Genomic DNA, 20,686 nt, shown 5'->3' with positions numbered 1-20,686 from the left:
ATTTTCTGCGATTAGTAGAGTCTAGTACCTAATTGTCAAGAAGTGGTGATGTGGGAGATAGATAATTTGTAATTTGGCAGTAAAGATAACAATGTTGGTATTATGTTGCAGCCAAGTTTATGACAGCAACAATGGGAACTGAGATCCTGTTATAGAGTGAGATTTTAGGAGGTTATGGTATTTTAAGCCTTACAGGATAGTTTTCATAGGTTGCTGCTGGTAAAGTAATTATGTATTTATCGGCCTCTACAACAATTCAGTAGTTGATTGAGAAAGCTACGAAAGAAAGGAGAGAAGGAGAGTACTGTAGACTATCAAGGAAAAAACTGCAAGTTCATCATTTTTCTGGATTTTCTCTTACTGGATGCGAATTGTTCTTATGGTAATTATTTATGGAATTTATTTACACCGTATTTATTACCCTATGTGTCCTAACCCTCTTGACTTATTAAGATGCAGCTGTCGGAATAATATACTACCTGTATGTTTCTGGTTTCTTCTCACTTTCCTTTGAAGTGTATTTTTTTCTTCCCCCTTCTCGTACTTTCCTTTCTTGGCTACTATTTTGTTGACTTTTACCAAAGTACCCTAATGAATATTCTAGAATAACAAAAGTGCCACTACTACACATCAAACTGCTAATATAAATAAATTCCACCCCATCCAACCCCTATCACCCCCACCACAACCCCACCCCGCCGAACACCAACACCTCCATGTTTCCTCTCCGACCAAGACAGCCACCTTGCAAACCAGTACTTCGATATCACCACTTAATTTGCCTCATTCGGTAGGAGACCATCTACGATTTTAGCACCGTCGTCAGCATGGGGCGTACCTAAGTAAACTATATCAATGGGAATTGTCATTTCATGTGGCTAGTGGTGGTAGTTTCCTGAGTTGCGTAGTGGTGGAGGGTTTAGCTTCTATGTTTGTTGTGGTTCAATGGTGCTTGCTCAGCAGGTAGTATAGGTGGTTGGTCGAGTGATTAGGGGTGGTTGGATAGATCTGGTGGTGGGACGGACAGGCGATAGTCGAGTGGCTCTTGTGTTGGGCATAAGTGAGATAAGTCGGTGGTAATTGTGATGGCGCGTCGGTTGATGGTTTTGGTTGGTATTTGGTTTACGTGGGATGAGGATCGGGAAGCTTTGAGGTAGGCTAGTGACTAGTATGGTGAGAGTGAGTGCGAAGAGGGGTATTTCAGTCAATGCGTTACTGTTTTTAAAAGTGGAAGAAATGTAATGGTAAGAAATAAAAAGCGGAGGAGTAATACATTACATTAGGAATTTGGATCTCTCTCAGACTCTCACTACTGCTTTAATTTTTGTTTCTTTTGAAGTATGCTTTGATTGGTAGTTTGGTACACTTATTTTCAGTTTCTTTTTGTATGACAAGTTATTTACTCCCTCCTTTTCTTAATGGGTAAATGTTTTATGTATATCTATTTGGCACACTTCTTAAGAAATGTAGTGTATTGTTCAAGTAAAAGAACAAGTGAGGAAGAGTTGAGAACAAAAAGGTTCACTTAACTACTAACCCCCAATAACACCAGCTTCCCTTATCAACCAAGGGCATCGGAGCCAAACAGCCGCCACAAGCAACACTGTATACATGAAAAATCTCTTCCGAGTAGAAATTTGTGAATTAGTGTCTCTGGCAGGCTTCTTTTTTCATTGGTTTTTAAGGGGTTCTAGTTCTGGGAAAATATTCAAATCTCCATGACCTGTTGGAGTTTGAGACGGGGACTGGTCGGCTCTATTCTGGAATGTTCGGACCTCTTCAGTGCAGGTGGTGGAGGGAGCTGGTTGGAACTGGAGGTAGTCGTAGTCTGTGTGGCTGATCAGATTTTGTTAGAAGTTGGTCGTGATAGGACTGGTCAGAGTTTGTGTGTGGTCGGAGCTTGTCTTGGTTCTTCGTCATGACCTATATTGTATGTGCAAGGAGGGAAGTGCTGGTAGTTGGTGGCAGGAAGAAAAAAGGGGTTGGGGGATGGGTTAATTAGGTATGTGGGGCTTAAAATATAATTATACAAATTTTAGTTGGAATAAGTGAAGGCATTTATTGTAATTATTGGGTTACCTATGACGACAATTTTGTAGCGTTGCCCATAAAAACATACCCAATAAAGAAAAGAAAACGGGAAGCATATTGTGAAATAGCCAAGAATGGGCAATGTGGATTTTTTTTTTAAAAGGAGGAAGTATCAGTTATCAAAGTGTAAGTAAAGCACTTAGCATCATTGTAGTTGGAACATCTGTGGTGAATCAGTTTGCCCAAGGGTAACGGATTCCATTTCCGAGTTTATTCTTGTGTTTCTCTTCTGTAGCCCAAATTATACGACTTTTGAGTGGGTGATTATTTTGAGATTGTTAGAGGATTTAGTGGAAGATCTGTTGTGGTATTCTTTGGCTTACTATGGTATCAAGTACCATCTTGTTGGAAGACCTTGAGGTAAGAGGCAACATGTATAAATACCAATTGACTGCATTCGACCATGAAACGTTAGTCTCGTTTATGCTAGGAGTAGGAGATCACTGTCACCGCATTTTACCTAATTTCGATTGGCCGCATTTATGCTATTTGGACCAGAATCTAGTTTAGATTTACGAGTTTATAGCTTTTCAAATCCACTTTCTGTATGTGTTACTTTAGAATTGACTGCCGATATTTGGTCAAAGAAAAAATGATTTTAACATTGCAAAAGCATGTTTGTCTAGACAGATTTTTTTTTTTTTTGTTTAGTTCTCTTTGATTTGAGGGTATTGTTGTTCACTAAGTGATAATATATTAATATGTCTGTTTTACACAATGTTTGCTTGGCGTCTTGCACCTAGCCAGCAAGCGCTAATAGGGACCATAGAAATTGTGGCTAAAAAGCGTTAGGTCCCCCTTCCCTCTAAACTTGCGGTTTTGCTGTTCGCTTGTTGAGTGACTTGAGTCCCCTCGATTTGGTCACGTATTTTTAAATTCTTTCTGAATACATTAACAACAACAACAACAACAACAACGTCAGAGCCTTAATCCCAAAATGATTTGGGGTCGGCTAAATTCTCTCTGAATATCAGTGATAATTTTAATGAGGAAATCTATAAGCTTACTACTATTCTTTGTGCATACTGAGCAATTTATTGGTTAAGTTGCTGCAAACATTTAACGATGCAAGTTCTTCTGGGATCTTTTTGTTGATGTTGACATATGTGTGAAGAGACTGGAGTAATATTGCAAGTTGTCTGTCTACATTTTATATTGATGATACTTTTCCTAGAGAGTTTCCTAACTCTAGAGAGTAGAGACTTAGTTTCAAACATTACTCAGTACGAGAATGTTACTTGTGAATATTTTTGAGTTATTTATGAGTTTGGTCATTGCATTTGCGGGGCGATTATATGCTGAACAAGCTTTTAGATTCATAATTGCATGTTATCTTTTTCAGTTTTCTACTCCCTCCTTTTTTTCTATATATCCCTGCTTTTCAATTTCCTCTCCCAAAAATGGCATATGGGGTAAATGTTGAAGACTGAGTGAGTACATACCAGCATTATTATTTGTTCACAATGTTAATGGGTGCTCTGTTTCGCATGTACTTGGAAGATCTCTCTTTTTTTTTTTTTTTTTTTTTTTTTTTTTTTTTTTTTTTCACCTTTTGAATTGCTCTATGGTTTCCCATATTTAAGAGATCACCTAGCCTACAACAACAACATCAAAGCCTTAATCCCAAAATGATTTGGGGTCGGCTGACATTAAGAGAGATCACCTAGCCTGCTTATCAAAAATCCTTTTTTTGTTATAAGTGTTCCTCCCATTATTTTCCACATCTTAATATCTGTAAGAATGGTCAAAATGATTTTTTTTTGTCAGTGGTCAAAATGATTTGATCAAGAGATTGTTTAAATGTTGGCATACAACTATACTTTGGAATTGGGGAGGGTCTCATGTAAGATTGTCTCATATAAGACTTGCATTTGAGACCAATCCATTAACCCTATAACTAATTGAGCTATACATAAAGATTCGGATTCACCAGAAAGACCGAAGCTCTATTTGGTGTTTCTACTGCCATCCTGTGCGGCTGTGCCTATCAATATGTGGCTTAAGTGACCTTGTACTATGAGGCATGATTGTCAATTCTCTTTTTGTGTTTTTCAGGAGTCTGCAATCACGCGTTTCATTTTCACTGCATCAGCAGATGGCTCAAAACCCGCCAAGTGTGCCCACTAGGTATGTCTGCATTCCTTTTCTTTCCGACCTCTTCTTTGGTGGTTTTTCCTTTGACTGCAACTGATCCTATTTACTAAACTTGTGCTATGTGACTGCTGTATCAGACAACAGTGAATGGGAGTTTCAGAAGTATGGTCACTAGAACATGCTGCAATTTGGTTGCTGGAATCCGGAGTGTGTCAAATGTGCAAGAAGAATGCAGTGTCGAACTCTATCATATCAGTATCTAAATAGTAATTGACTTTTTGCAGAAACATTTAGCGTCTACAACTCCTTATCTGTGGAATGCGAGTCTTTAGAGTTGGCGAAGCTCTTCTCAAAATAACAGTGTTTTAACATGATGTCAGATTTAACATGATGTCGAAGTGTCGTACCTGTTATTTTGTGAAAAAAAAAATCAAATCTTGTTTTACCTTAAAGTGAGTGCTTTTAGTCTAGAATTACGTGCCGTGATTTGTCGGAGGTCTAAGTGGCGAAAACATGCATCTATGCAACAAAGATTGCCTGTAGCTCGTTATGTAGTTTGCCAATTTTGATCGATTTAACTCTCATTAGTCAGAAAATAACTCCCAAAATGTCACGATACAAGTTCTTAAACCCAATGGTTCCTGGAGAGCTTCTCAGTTCCTCGCTACTTTAAAAACTTCTTAACCGCTACTCAATTCTCTTGGATTAATTTTCAATTTTAATTTTTTTCCTCCGCAAAAAATACAATATCAAAAAATGAACAATTAATGAGATGCTACTATTATTTAAATATTTTACTAAAATAAAGTTATATAAAATTTAAAAAGAGGAACAGTTTCGAAGACTAACGAGTCGGAGGCAAAACATACATGTAAATGTACAAAATGTCACTTCTTCCATATCCAAAAAAATCGTAGAATATAAAAGACGACTGTGTGAGCCATTATTGTGAAAGAGATCCCAAGTCCCAAAATAATTAATAATTAATGTGATTATTTTAATTTGTCTCAGACTCCCATATAATTATATTGACCTATAAATAATAGTTTTGGTAAAGCATAATAGTGACGTAGCGTAGAAAATAAGAATAAAAATTCTAGCAGTTGTTATCTTCTTAATCAATCGAAGACGTTTGTTTGATGAAAATGACGCAAGTTAAAAACGCAATCCTTGAAAATAAATTTTAAACAAAATTTAAGAAAAAAAACGACGCCTGAGACTCCCATATAATTATATTGACCTATAAATAATGGTTTTGGTAAAGCGTAATAGTGACGTAGCGTAGAAAATAAGAATAAAAATTCTAGCAGTTGTTATCTTAATCAATCGAAGACGTTTGTTTGATGAAAATGACGCAAGTTAAGAACGCAATCCTTGAAAATAAATTTTAAACAAAATTTAAAAAAAAAACGACGCCTGAGAGATTCGAACTCTCGCGGGGAAACCCCATGTACTTAGCAGGCACACGCCTTAACCACTCGGCCAAAGCGTCTTTGTTGTGTGTTACTCGCTTTCATAAATATTTATATATCTTCATAAAGATCTTGGAGAGTACTTTTGGGCTAAGATCCGCTTAACATATACGGAGTACATACTTCAAGTGTAGATTAATATTTTTCTTTTGTAAGGGTGTGCATTAGTAATTTATACATAAAATTAACCATTTTATTTATTTATTTATTTATTTTAGTGAAAAAAATAATCATTTTATAGAAATACCAATAACAAAGTTCGACTATAGAAATGACAAATTCCAGTTAATACCCCGTTTTAAACGTAAAACGTATTGTGCGGAAGTCTTAATACCCTCTTATTAGATTGTTGCTCCAGTATCCACGGTCCATTATAGTACGATATTGTATGTTGTCTTTCACCTCTAATTATCCATGCTTTAGCCAGAGCTCTAAAACTCGAGATATGCCTTTTTGAAATCGACCTTTGTGAAACCAAGATTCGCTTCTTTACGTGTTTACTACTGTATCTCTTAATTTTGTTTGCATGTCATATGGTTTGATGACTGGCTTGCACATGTTTACGTGTTTACTATCTCTTAATTAACAGCGTACAAAATATGAGCAATGACTTTCTGTTGATGGAATATGGTGGTATCACTCCAATTTCACAGCTACAAATGACATTTCATCTGAATCATCCACTAAGCTGTTCTTTGCCGAGTTGAAGATTGCTAGAGACTGAAATCTGGTACTCCAAAGTACATGGTCACTGCTTGTCGCCCCATAGATGGTAAAACACACTGTTAACTTTTCAACGCATCGGTACTTTCTTTATCGTGTTTACAAAACTTTTAGTAAGACAACAAATTACACGATGAGATTTATTGTGTATTATTTAATATACATTTATTCTAACTCTATCAATATATGGAATTAATCGATCACATGTACACTATCGGATGACGAACGGTGCGTGGCATTATTTGAGTTTTTGGGACGTTGGGATGGTCCTCCAATCTATGAATAAATGAATGAGTATACTGTACATACAAACCCTGGGAATAATACATCTTCGTATACCCTGCGTTTGAAAGATCTAACCTCGACCAATCCCATGACCGGAGTTAGTTCCGAGGCTTACCTTGAGCAACAAATAACTCCCGAGGTAAACAAGCTTTTCATAGGATTTGTATAGCTCATGAGAACTTGGTGTATTTTAGTCATCAGCAGCTTCTTCTTCATGCTTTGATTTACCCTTTACTCGGCCACGTATTCGAGCATTTGGGCCAGAGAGCAACTCAATTGCTTTCTCCATGGTTATACTATTTGCAGGCAAACTCTGCAGTTATGTCCAAAAACAACTTTAGCGCACTTGTATATGCGTAAGCACGAGGCCGAAAGCACGAAACACAAAACAATTGGCAGTAATTATTGCTCCGACCTAAGCTAGGAATTAAATATGGAACACGACAATGCCTCGGGAAATATAAAGGTTCTAAGGTCACGGCGACTGCATTTTGAGGCAGTATCGGAAACACTTGTAGCGCCATGAGAGAGGTTAGGCCGCAATGACCAATCTCACGATTGAGGCTGATACCAACTATTGAATACCATAGCAACGCTTCACAAACTAGAAGCTCAATAGCACAAACAAAGGGATTCTGGCTTCCTACCAAAATAAAATGAGGGATTGGAGCATGTTCCAAAAACCAAGCGCTTCGTAGCTTTTATAAATCGAGTATCCTATAAGCCCAAATCATGAATGATAAGCTCTTAAAGCAACCAGGGGCGGAACCAGGGGTAGGCTACTTGGGCTAAAGCCCGAGTAGTTTCTGAGGAGGAAAAAAATATATCCTGTTTGAATTAGTAGAGAATCACTAGTAGCCCTGTGTTCTGGTGGTATTGTACTTTGTTTTCACACAATCATCCCAGGTTCAATTCTCCATAGAGAATATTTTTTCCCATTTCTTTACAGAGTGTTTTTGTTTGTGACTATTTTTTTCCATTTCTTTACAAAGTTCTGTTGTTTGTTTCACTTGTACATCTACTGTTCTTTCTTTTATTTTTTGTTTCCCATCAATTATCAACCATTTTAAGGCTATAACAAGTGAGATATGAGATGAAAAATGTTAATTATATACTTTTCTCATTATAAAAACGGTACGGAGTATACAATTTTCAAAATTTACCTCATAATTTAAAAAACATGTACATTCTTTTGGAAGGGAATATGAGTACATTATTTTAATTTAATTTCACTAAAATTGTTTATAAGCGCAATTTTAATAGTTCTCTATCAAAATTGTTAGAATAATTACAAATTAGCTCAATTCAACATAAGTATTATAATATCGATGATAGTTAATAGCTTGTACTTATTAGTGGTTGTTTATATTTGGCTCAAAGGCTAGAAAAAAGATACGTAAAATGTATATCCATAAAACCTTTTTATAAGTATTGAATTACGTACCAAACCTATATTGTACTATTGTATTACAAATCTCGGGAGAAAATTAGCATTTTGTATATTTTAAAATTTAGCCCTAGATAGACGGAATTCCTGGTTCCGCCCCTGAAAGCAACACAAATTAATTTGCAGGGTACTCTAGGATGAGACTCTTTTCGATTCTGTTCTCTTAAAACAGAAAATGAAATTATATCTAGAAGGAAAAGTCAAAAGTGCAAGGATCTTTATGCTAATAGTCTAAGACTTAAAACATAATCAAATCAACAAACAATCATATAAAGAAATGGCAATCACTTGCACAAGAAGAATGTACGTAGAGGAGGAGAACGGGATGCTATTCTAGCTAATGATACAAAAGGAAGAGTACATCCATACCTTGGGGACAGGAGCAAAAGTACGTCGATGCACAATTGCGAAGCCCAATTTCGAGATCTTTATCATTACTGGTTTGCCATCCAAAGGATGATTTCCCTGCAGCAATTATTTTTGCGAATAAACAAGTGCAAGGGAGGATATTCACGAATTAAAGTGGAGAAAAGAAAATGACTAGAGAGAAGTGATACCAATGAAATAGGGTAGCGAAGCAAATCGAGAGCATCCTCCAGAGTAATCGAGCTCACATCCTTGATCTATGGAAAAAACAGTTGGGGCTCTATAAGTGAAACAAAATCATGGACAATCTAATTTGTTCATAAGACCAAGTCCATAAATTATGATATGGAGAACGAAGAAGGCTGAAGGAAATGGTAAATATGGGTATAATCAAATACACCAACGAATTGCAAATATTAAGACCTTACAAAACTAGAATAATTTTCTGGGTGCAAACAACTAATATAAATTTCTTTGGTGCAATCATTTCTTAATGACTTCTGAAGTTCTGATACATAGAATGCCGAAAACAGTTTGTGATGATCACTATAAAACAAATGATCTAGAAGTATAAACAAAAACCATACTCCATCCTATGCTAATTTATGTTCCCTTTTTCTTTTGGGTACACAATTATGAAAGTGAGACAATTGACTTTCTACCCTCAATTCGTATTCCTCACATCCTTTTCGCCCAACACCCAACCATCCAGCCCAGCCTCAATCACCGCCCACCACTGGAACCTAGCTTCAATCACTACTGCTCGAGCCCTAACTACCAAGACCGCCACCAAACCCGCCGAAAACAACCATATTCCTTCCCCCGCCTGACAATAATGACATGACTCCAGAACGTGCTTCTCCAGCACTAGAAACGCCCATCCCACAACCTTCAAATTTCCCCCTTCCTCCAAAACATCCTGCCCTCCCACCCAACCCTCAATTTTTTCTCCCCCGCCCCCGAAAACTTTGGCAACGTCGCTACCACCCAAACTATAGTCAACGCCATCACCAATTTACTACCTCTCAACACCAACCTTCCTTAGCTATCCTATCCATCTTCAGACATGGGTCGAAGAAGGTTGGCACTTCCCGCAGAGGGAGTTGCATGGTCAGACCAGAGGAAGGGAGGGTGAGATGTGATTGTGCAAGGTCGGAAAACGAGATGTGTGTCATCATCCTCTTCAGCATTTTAGATCTGGGATGTGCAGAAGGAGCAGAAGAAGCCAAAAGGGGAGGGGCAAAGGGTATTCACGGTGGTGGTGGTGGTAGGAGGCTGTGGTGCTGCAAGGAGGGCGGGGTTGTGCAATCTGTAGTGGTACAAGGTGGGATGGTGCGAGGAGGGTCTGGGGGTGATACAAGGAGGTGTTAATGGTTGTGATTTAGAGAGGGAGTGATGGTGGTGGTGGTGGTGGTGATGGTGCTGGTTAAGGCCTGTAAGAGCATAGTGAAGGTGGAGGGCAGGGCAGTGAGGAAAGACAGTGGCGACATGGGCAGTGAAGGAGGAGAGAGTGCGAGTGAGTGGGGGTATTGCTGCCATTCATACAGCATTATGTGTCCAAATAGGAACATAGGAAATAAATGATAACTCGGTCCAATATGAAAATAGGGAAAATAAGTCAGAATAAGAGGGAGTAAAGCACAAAACCCAGTTCTTCCAGCAGCCTATACATGCTTAGCGTGACAAGGTACATGAGAAAAGGCAGAAAAACCCACAATTAACCTAATCAACCATGGTAACTCTGGACATTTTGTAGTTTTCTCAAACAAAGATGATTGACAGCAGAACTCTTCTTCCGAAGTAGAAAATGGACAGACCTGAGAAACAGTTGCCCGTTTAGGCGAATATCCCTTGATATTTTCTCCAAGCTGCACATAAGTTCCATAAGGTCCGCTCTTCAGAAAGACCTGTAAGAATAACGTTTATTATAACTTGCCTTTGTCAGCTTACAAATCAACAAACTATGAGTTTTGTTTTTGAGACCTTTTCACCAGTAGTAGCATGAGTGCCAAGTAACTTTGGTTCCTCAACTGAATAATTGTTTTGAGGTTCTTCATCTTCTTCCTCCTCACGGTAAAGTGTCTTAGCTATAAACCTGACACCAAGTTTAACAGCACCTTATTGAGGAAAAAAAAAAAAAAGAGTAGTGTAGTCCAAACTCCAAACAGAAGCTAAAATAGACCCAAAGCAAGCATCCGCACAAAATAAATTCTACACAAGCACTATCCAGAACAGCTAAAGTAGATCCCGCTAATCTGTTACACATTTATTTCAAGTTGTTACCAAATTACGACTTCTGTCAACTAATTTGTGTCTCGTTTAAATTAGTAAGAGGATAGGATAAAAAACAGGGTAGAAGATAAACATCTATAAAAAAGTGTGTACATTTTCAATGCAAAAATAAAAAAAAAATGTTGCGTGCATCAGGGGCTCCATACCCCGTCATAGACAACAGCAGAAGTTGAGGCATTGGGTGATGTTGCAAGGGAATAGACCAAAGGAACATGCCTGATAAATGATAATAATTGCGAAACAGAAGTAGATAAAAAGTCCCATACGCTTTAAAACTCATGGGAAGTTACAAACTTACAACAGCCTTTTGGGTCATTCGATGTAGTTTTCGACGCAATTTTCATCTTGGGTCGTATGGAAACAGTCTCTTTGTGCTGCCAACAAGGGTAAGACTGTAGCGCGTACATTCGAGACCCCCCCCCCCCTACCCCGCAATTTGCTGGAGCCTTTGCTGGGCTATGTTACTCCGACGCTTCACTTAACTGCCGTGTCGCGTGTCAGACACGTGCCGGTGTCCGACACGACACGACACTTCAATTTAGACCACAAAACAGGAAAATTCATCCAAAATAGCCGTGTCCGACACGCCGACATGTGTCGGACACCGACACATGTCGGCGTGTCTGAGTAACACAGTTTTGTATAAGAGGGAAACTTTCTATCAATATATATACTTAAAAGAGGAACTTTTGGAGCGATTTCATTGGCTATTACTTTTGTTCAATAAATTATGTATATAAAAATAAAAAGATATACATTAAAGAATATTATATTATATTCCATTAAATCATATTGGAATTTCAATCCTAATTTTCTATGTGTATTGTAGAGATTCTTAATCTTATATGTGTATTGTACCATTTCGCATGCTTCTGTACATCAAGAGTTCAAAATGTACTCTAAACTTGACATTATAAATATGGTCAAAAAGCCAAATTCATTCCATCGTTTCACATGCATGGTTTCTTTGTTTTTGTTTTACTATATTATTTTCATTAGTATGACTGTTTGGCACGTCCGCATATTAATGATTTGTTTGACATATTAACAATTATTTATATTTATTTATGCTGTTTGATTTTACGCACAACACTCAAAACGGTGTTATATTTAGCTTGCAAGTTTAATAGGTTCCCTAACGTTTTTTTTTTCAAATTAGTTGTTCCTCCTGAATGTGTGTAAATGTGTTATGACGTTCCTAAATTAAAATAGCTTACGAAGGTTAGTGCTAAAATCACAAAGTTTACACGTGAAGCTTATTAGGTTTGTGTTTTTGCCTTCTTTTGTTTATGATGATATTTATGTATATTATATTGCTAGACTAACACAATTCTTGCGTTTGTTTTACCTGCAAAGTACTCTGTACATAATTTAATTTATTATAAGTAGCAAACTTTATATACCCAAAACCAATAATATTAATACAAGTTTAATTCACTATTCTATACCCTTATTATCCTTTTATAAGATAATCAAATTTAATTAAGAGGATAGTTTTAATTAAAAAAATATAGTTATAGCAATGTTTATCAGTTCGGTTAGTTTAGTAGTTGCAGGCTCGTCAAATGACAAGCCACAATTTGTTATATAATATTATAGGCGGGTTTGATGATCGACAATCTCCGGAATTGTTTTGATGTAATATTATTGATGAGATGTAGTTTATTTGGTTCTCCAATGTCCAAATGCGTAAAGGTTACTAATCTCCAATATATCATGCAAATCACATACATGCCACCAACCCCCAAAGTTAGCAAATGAATTAGCAATGAGGTTGTCACAAGTCACAGCACCATCACAAAGATTGAGCTACTCTTCACTAGCCGGTCTTTTTATTTGAAGAGATTTGCATTATCTCATATTTGATTAAAAAATATCCCCCCACAATTCAATGAAAGGAATATGTTTTCATTTTTTTGAGATGTAAACAATTATTCATTGAATTCAGTTTCTATAGGCAAATTAAATTAACTTTATAAAAGTTGCTAAAAGTCAACTCTAATAAAAACTAATAAATTAAAAAAACAAAAAAGAATAGTTATTTTAACACTTTTTACGTACTGGTTAGATAACCAAAAAGAATTATGTTAAGAGTCCTATACCATTTAAGAGATAAGGTTCAATAAATAAATAAATAAATAAATAGAGTCTTAACTACTTTTTTTTAATTATAAATCTTTTCTAGATACTGATAAATCTTTTCTAGATAAGGTTCAATAAAAAGAAATCTGTTAGTATCCATATACTACTCCCTCCGTACCACACCAAAGGTAACACTTACTATAAACGGACGTACCACACCAAAGGTAACATTCCTTAGTTGGCCTACAACATTACCAAGTTACCCTTATACTCATTTGATATTAACGCAAAATGCCATTACATACCCCACCTACAACAACAACAACATCAGAGCCTTAATCCCAAAATGATTTGGGGTCGGCTGACATGAATCATCCTTTCGAATCGTCCATAGGTGAACGCATGCCTCAAAATGCGAATAAAAAAAGGGAAAATGAAAAACAAAAAGGGAGAACGAAAATATAATGGAAAGTCAAGGTAAACCTAGGGGTTTTAAAATTGAATTCCGGATTTCTTTTATAAAAACTTCAAAATTTAAATCGAGAGAAAAGATTAAAATTTCTTTTACACACCCCACCTACCAACCCACAAAATCATACCCCACCTATTTTTTCCCTCTTTACTCTTACTTTTTCCACCTTTTCTTAAATACTTCATTTTTCCCTACGTTACATTTGGTGTGGTATGGAGGGAGTATATGGATTCTAAGGTTCAGGGGAAATTAATTTAGATACTACATATGTTGCACATATTTAGTACTATTTGATTGTGCGGATTATACAATTTAGCATCGAAAAAAGCTAAAATCAATCTTCGTTTTATTCAGTTCTCTTCTTTGTTACAATGTCATTTATTAGTACTAAACATGTTTGTAAGTGAGTTTGTATTTTAATTTGGAAAATTATAGGAGTATGAGTTCACCAACCCAATCTATTATCTATGTTGCATTTTATTTATTCCGAGTGACATTAAAGCGATCTCCGGGAGTCAAAATTTTAATAAATTATAGAAGCTATTAATAAAATATATAGAAAAGTAGCAAATGACCTCCTTAACTTGGTTTAATGGTGAAATTAAGCCATTTATGTTTCATTTGTAGCAATCAAACACCTTAAGGCCGTAACTTATGAAAGGAATTTTTAGAGCAATATTAGAGAGTCTAATTAACTTTTGGAAACGAATTTCGAGTAATATTAGGGAATTCAAATTTGTGAACTACTAATTCCATAAAATAATGTATTTAGATGTATAATAGTGAATGATCTTCATTATCTATCACTATATTTATGTATATATTGTCGTATATTCATATTTTCATACAAGTTTTGACATGTGTATATAAGGAGGACACCATTATTGATTTATATCATTTGACATGAACGCATCATTTAGACATTTATTGTCTCTTACCATTATTTTATTATTTATTTATGTAGTTATATTGGAGTGTTTGTTGATTGGAGTGACTATAGGATACGATCTGTTTATATTTGTTTCTAATGGTTCATGATGACTAATTTGTGCGTGCATTGTTTTTTCGGTATTCTTGATCACTAGGTTTCTTAATTTTATGTTATATCTACAATTTTCATCCAATTTCTACGATCAGTAATGTTAATGTATTCACTAAGCCGGATTTTGCCGCTCTACAAAGGTTACTATTCCAAGTGGAACGGGGTTCTAAAACATTTGTACAATTAAAACCAACTTTTATAAACCACTTATTAGTATTTTTTTTATTAGTTGTATTTAATTAAGATAAATATTGCTATTTGATTATGACAAAATCGATTCAATTTTTTAACTTGTGTTACACGGAAGAGCAACTCAATTAGGTTCTTATATAAGATTCAACTAACTTTTTAGATACCTGGACGATTAGAGATCATAAGACATTTTTTTTTGACAAATGAACCCCTCAGAGATCACAAGACATTTTTTTTTGACAAATGGGCCCCTCAGAGATCATAAGACATTAGTACGAATTATAAAATAAAAGAAAGTGAAACTCTCTATGTTGAAACATTGAAGCATTTTTCGTTATTGAATGCTTTAAAAGCAACCATCTCAAGATAATTAAGTATTCAGAAATTATTTTTTGATTTTAGCCGGCCAACGGCCGGGCATGAAATCTAGTATATGGCTTATTTTGGAACAAGTGAGCTTTTTAAAGTAAAAAGTCTCCAAAAGCAGTTTCAGAATGAATTGGATGGACCATAAGTATAAATCAGAATGTCTTATATGAGAATTTGTGTCTTTAAAAGCAAGATAAGTTATCAATTAGAACTTAGAAGAGATCGCAAACCCATTGACATACAGATTCGAGATGTATGTGTGATATTCAATCTCTCAATTAAATAATGAAGAAATCAAAATAACTCCTGGTAAGCATGCTGCCAGTCTACGGATGAAATGATGATACAGCTATAAATCAATGATACCGCAATACTTCTTTGAGGTGTAAGTGCACTTAAATTAAATGATGCACAGCAGCACAGAGGATAACATTGATATAGTTAAAATTACCATCAAAGACTATTGGTTGGAAATAACAAACCTTAGTGAATAAAAGACTTACCTGCAGTTTGGGTGCTGATCACAGCCAATAAAATACCCTGCACCAAACCGACTCACTTTGAAGATTAGAGTACCCTCCGAACAACTTGGGCATGTTCGGGCTTTGTCAGGAAGTGGGGAGAAAAGAAAATTTCCAAAAGTGCTCTCTAACATCTTCTCCACCTGATGGATGTGAACTTTACCGGCACGGTCGCAATAACCACTGAATCTACTCCAGTAATCCTTGACAAGCCCTTTCCATTCAGTCAAACCACCAGAAACATTGTCAAGCTCAGTTTCCATGTCAGCAGTAAAAGTATAGTCTGTCACCTCGTTAAAATAATGCGAGAGATAAGCTGACACCATGCGGCCACGAAATTCTGGAGATAGTACACGGCTTTTTGCCGTTACATACTTCCTGTCCTGTAAGACTCTGATTGTGCTAGCATATGTTGAAGGCCTTCCTATTCCAAGCTCCTCCAACTTTTTCACCAATGAACCCTCAGAGTAGCGGGGAGGAGGCTGAGTGTGATGTTGTTTGAGTTCCATATTCCCAAGGAACAATTGATCTCCTTGTTTCAAATTACTAAGTATTTTGTAAAGATTATCACGACCGAAGGCTTCAGTGTCAGTGTCAGTGTCTCTAATGGCCTTTGTTTCCTCATCTTCATATACTGACCTGAACCCAGGAAATGAAACTGTTGAACATGCAGCCCGGAAAGAAATCGAATCATCACTATTTCCAATGTCCAGTTGTATCTGATCAACTTTTGCAGATTCCATTTGACACGCCATTGTACGTGCCCAAATCAAAGTGTACAATTTTAAAGAATCTTCTTCAAGAGCTCCTACAAGCATTGACGGTAGTCTTCTTATATCTGCTGGTCTAATGGCTTCATGCGCTTCTTGGGCATTCTTCACCTTTTTAAAAAATTTACGTGGAGTCTTTGCAGCATAATCCAATCCATATAGCTCAGAGATCAAAGAGCAAATTCCCTTAGCAGCTTCACCAGAAATATGCAAACCATCAGTTCTCATGTATGTTATAAGTCCAGCTGCCTTGCCATCGGAAAACTCAATGCCCTCATACAATTTTTGTGCTAGCTTCATAGTATAAGCAGCAGTAAAATTTAGCTTGTTAGCAGCATCTTGTTGAAGTGTCGACGTTATATAAGGAGTGGGAGGGTTTCTGTTCACTTTGCTTTTCTTAACACCACTAACTTTGAAAGTTGATGCTATCGCGATCTGCTCAATACTCTTCGCCTTTTTCTCTGACTCGATTGAAAATTGGTTTAACTTTGTCGAAGATAAACGGGTCAAATGTGACCGGACCAAACAGTCGTTGGATGACAATGTCTCCTTTGAGCTGAATGTAGCTTCTATACTCCAGTACTCCTGTGGTTTGAATTCCTCAATTTCCATTTCCCGATCACATATGAGAGCAAGAGCAGATGACTGTACTCGCCCAGCAGACTGACAACCAGGTAGTTTTCTCCATAGCAAAGGAGAGATGTTGAATCCAATTAAATAGTCGAGAGCACGTCGAGCAAGATAAGCATGAACCAAATTAACATCAATATCTCTTGGAGTCTGCAAAGCACTTTTGACAGCTGATTCTGTTATTTCTGAAAAGGTGACTCGAGCAATTGTTACATCTTTATGTAGAGCATCTTGCTGTTGCAACATTTCAATGATATGCCAAGCAATAGCCTCTCCTTCACGGTCTGGGTCAGAAGCAATAATGAGATTGTCTGCTCTGTGAATAGAAGAAGCAAGACGAATTAAAACTCAGCAATAAGTAACCAATTTATTCAAATAAGAAAGCTGGAATAAATTACAAAGACGGACAACACAAATAGATCATAAAACACATAGCCATACATATGGGTTTCATAACAAATTCAAACATGATAACAAATATTTAAACAACCATTGGGGCATGATTCGGTGTTAGGTCGGACAAGAACCAAATAGTCCGCACTGGGAGGGACTAGGGAGTATGTTTGATTGCCTAGAAAATACTATTGGTGTTCTATGAGAACTAAACCGCTCCCTGACAATGGAAGTGAACGCCAAACCATGCAACACTGTTTACATGCAAAATGCTCAAAGATAATAGGAAATAGAACAATAGTCTTATCACATGACATTGCTACCAAAAAAGGCAAAAACTTACCCACTTATTGCAACCTTCATGCTCTTAAGATGGGTCCAGGCAGAGGATGGGACCTCCCAAACCATACTTAAGTCATCATCATGTCGCACAGACCCAGATCTAGCAGCCAGATCCCTCACATGACCATAACTCGGTATTACTTCATACATGTCACCCAGGTAACGCTGAATGACCATTGCCTTGGTCTTAGACTCCACCACTACAACAGATTTTCCCACAGGGGGGTACAAGGGCTTCAATTTAAATGACTTGATCCCATTAACAATAGGAGGTTGTGGCTGCTGACGTACTTTGCTAATAGAAGGTTCCTGTTTCACAGCTTTCTCGGGATTGGGTAAACCATCAAATATTTTAACCTTTGTATCATCTTCCTTCACAGACTTTTCCTTCTTCCTAGATCTGGTGGCTTTCTTTTTAGGAGTTGCTGCAAGTGAGTGAGATAAATCGACCTCCTCCTTTATTTCCTTCTTCTTAGATATGGTGGCTTTGTCTTTAGGAGTTGCTGCAGGTGAGTGAGATAAATCGACCTCCTCCTTTATTTCCTTCTTCCTAGATCTGGTTGCTTTCTTTTTAGGAGTTGCTGCAGGTGACTGAGATAAATCGACCTCCTCCTTTAAAATATTCTCAGGCATAGCAGGCATAGCACGCATGGTAGTTTTAGCAGAGAACATCCTCCTGGCAAAAACCTCATAAGTGGGCTCGAAACCTTTACTTGAGAGCCTAAAACTTGACCTAGACGAAGAAAAGGGATAATTTGCAATCCCAATCTTGGAACCAGAATATATGCTAGAACCTTTCCTATATTCACTCATAGTATTTCTTAAAATGTCAAATTTACATTGATGAGACATAACCCTGCACGCTACTCTGCCTTTAGGCCGAATCAATGGCCCTTTTAACCATGTATTACTATCCCTGATAAGTGAGCATGAATAACAAGTGCCTGCTTTACTTCGGAAAGTGCTATAACTTGGCTGTAATAGATATCGTGAGAAAGAAAACAAAAGGATCAAAAGACATGTTCCCAAAAAAGGGCATATTATAATATATGGTCAAAAGAGTAAGCCTACGACACAAAACAAAGGGTAGCCAATGCATGCAATGCGGCATATATCAGAAGGCTCATCCTCCATAAAACCAAAGCAACTGTGTCGCCAATTAGAAGCTCATCCTCCATAAAACCAAATCCAATCAACCTTAACAAATGCTGCCACAATTCCGAAAACAATATACTATTCAACTACCAATATGCCCAAAATGCAGGTATACATATATCTAACCTAAAATTTAATTACAGCACAACACATTTCAATAGAAACAACAATAATCCTTCGTCCAAAAAATGTTTTGCCGTCAACTAACACGAATCACAAAAACTAATAACAAATTTCAATACAAAATTTAGATTAAAAGCAAATAATAATAAGAGTAAAACGGGAAAAGGGCAAAATACCTTGTTGGGGATGAAATGGGGTTTATGAGGTCCAAAAATGGAGGAAGCACGAGTAAGCCGAGACGCCATTAAAATGGAGTAAACTCTGGTTAACGGAATTACAATCTGCAACAAAAATTGAGATTTAAAATGTAATACAGTTAACTAGAATTCACTCCATTTTAACAGCATTACAATCTGCATTACAATCCCGCTCCTCCTAATGCACGAGACCGATACGGCGATACCTTGATTATATACGGAGTACTTTAATTAAAGATTGAAAATTCAAATTGAAACAATTAGATATCAAACATTAAAACTAAGATAGAAATACTGACATTTGAAGATTCAAATGTCAACGAATTTGACGATCGTCTTCTTCAAGGAGGAAGATGGTTATCGCGGCAGATGAGATGCTGGGGACGAAAAAGAGAGATGGAAGCAATATTGTTTGCTTATCTTTATTCTGTTTTATGAGTTTCAAGGGTTTAGGATTTAGGGTTTAGGGTTTTAGGATTTGGCATTTGGGCTTCTAACTCATTTTTACTCCTTATGCAGTACTATAGGTGATCATGGGTCGATTCTATGAGCGACTTGAGCTGGCTAGAAAAAAAAAAACGACAACCTCTTGTCGACAAATTACTAAATATCGTCGATAATTTGTAATGACTATCTTAATTTACCCATCATTCTAACATTCTAACCCCACCTTAATATACAGTATACTTCATTTTATTAGAAACTAGTTTGAATGCTCGTGCGTTGCAACGGGATAATTAACTTATTTATAATACCAAAAAAAATGTTATAAGGGTTTAATGTTCACATTTTATGTCTAATGATTTGCTTACATATTATTAAAATATTCTTTCCAAAAAAAATAAAAGATTAATATATACGTGGGTTAACTCTTATTTATAATCACCCCACCTTATATTAATCTTTCTATGTGGGACAATTATACTATTTATAAGTAATATTCACCAAACTTAGATTATTTTTCTGATGTGGGACAATTCTACTATTTATACGTACTATATATTCATCAAACCTGCATTGTTTTTCAATGTGGGACAAATAATATACTCATAATTACACCATCTTTTTTGCATTATTTAGTTCGACATCCAACCAGATCCCGAATACCGAATACGGACAATTGCTACTCATTATATCTAATAGTTATATTTAAATTTAATACTATGATCAAGTACTTTCCATTAATAATGTTCCGACATTAACTTAGTTTGAATGCCCGTGAGTTGCAAAAAAAATAAAGGATTAATATATATACGTGGGTTAACTTATTTATAATCATATAATCACTCCGCCTTATACTAATATTTTGGTGTGGTACAATTCTACTATTTATAAATAATATATTCACCAAACTTCGATTATTTTTCTGATGTGGGACAATTTTACTATTTATACGTACTTACGTAGTATATATTCCTCAAACCTGCATTGTTTTTCAATGTGGGACAAATATCATACTTAGAATTACACCATTTTTTTTGCACTTAGTTCGACATCCAACCAGATCCCGAATACCGAATACAGACAATTGCTACTCATTATATCTAATATTTATATTTAAATTTAATACTATGATCAAGTACTCTCCATTAATAATGTTCGACATTAACATAGTTTGAATGTTTGTG

At 36.3% G+C, this 20,686-nt stretch overlaps 2 protein-coding genes and 1 non-coding gene across 3 annotated transcripts in view; 1 reads left to right on the top strand and 2 right to left on the bottom strand.

The window, feature by feature from the left end:
* LOC141597139 (RING-box protein 1a-like) overlaps positions 1 to 4,759 on the top strand; it is a 35,976-nt gene extending 31,217 nt beyond the window's left edge. The window contains exons 5-6 of the mRNA XM_074417492.1: positions 4,147 to 4,218; positions 4,323 to 4,759. Coding sequence (XP_074273593.1) covers positions 4,147 to 4,218; positions 4,323 to 4,360 — 110 coding nt within the window. The 3' untranslated portion in view covers positions 4,361 to 4,759. The remainder of the gene's footprint in view (positions 1 to 4,146; positions 4,219 to 4,322) is intronic.
* Positions 4,760 to 5,595: 836 nt separating this feature from the next.
* Positions 5,596 to 5,677, bottom strand: TRNAS-GCU (transfer RNA serine (anticodon GCU)). Its single transcript has one exon. It is a non-coding gene; the product is annotated as a tRNA-Ser (tRNA).
* A 750-nt stretch (positions 5,678 to 6,427) lies between these two features.
* LOC141597138 (uncharacterized) lies at positions 6,428 to 19,571 on the bottom strand. The gene is made up of 9 exons (XM_074417491.1): positions 19,358 to 19,571; positions 19,038 to 19,142; positions 17,585 to 18,558; positions 15,431 to 17,164; positions 10,462 to 10,573; positions 10,296 to 10,385; positions 8,670 to 8,735; positions 8,482 to 8,577; positions 6,428 to 6,978 (listed from the first exon to the last, which is right to left on the bottom strand). The coding sequence occupies exons 2-9, from the start codon at positions 19,104 to 19,106 to the stop codon at positions 6,856 to 6,858; spliced, it is 3,264 nt and encodes a 1,087-aa protein (XP_074273592.1). The 5' UTR covers positions 19,107 to 19,142; positions 19,358 to 19,571; the 3' UTR covers positions 6,428 to 6,855.
* Between the last annotated feature and the right edge of the window lie 1,115 nt (positions 19,572 to 20,686).

The sequence above is a fragment of the Silene latifolia genome, chromosome 8 (genome assembly GCF_048544455.1).
Source record: "Silene latifolia isolate original U9 population chromosome 8, ASM4854445v1, whole genome shotgun sequence".
Taxonomy (NCBI): domain Eukaryota; kingdom Viridiplantae; phylum Streptophyta; class Magnoliopsida; order Caryophyllales; family Caryophyllaceae; genus Silene; species Silene latifolia.
The sequence above is the reverse complement of the archived record's forward strand: the minus strand, read 5'-3'. Positions and strand labels throughout refer to the sequence as shown.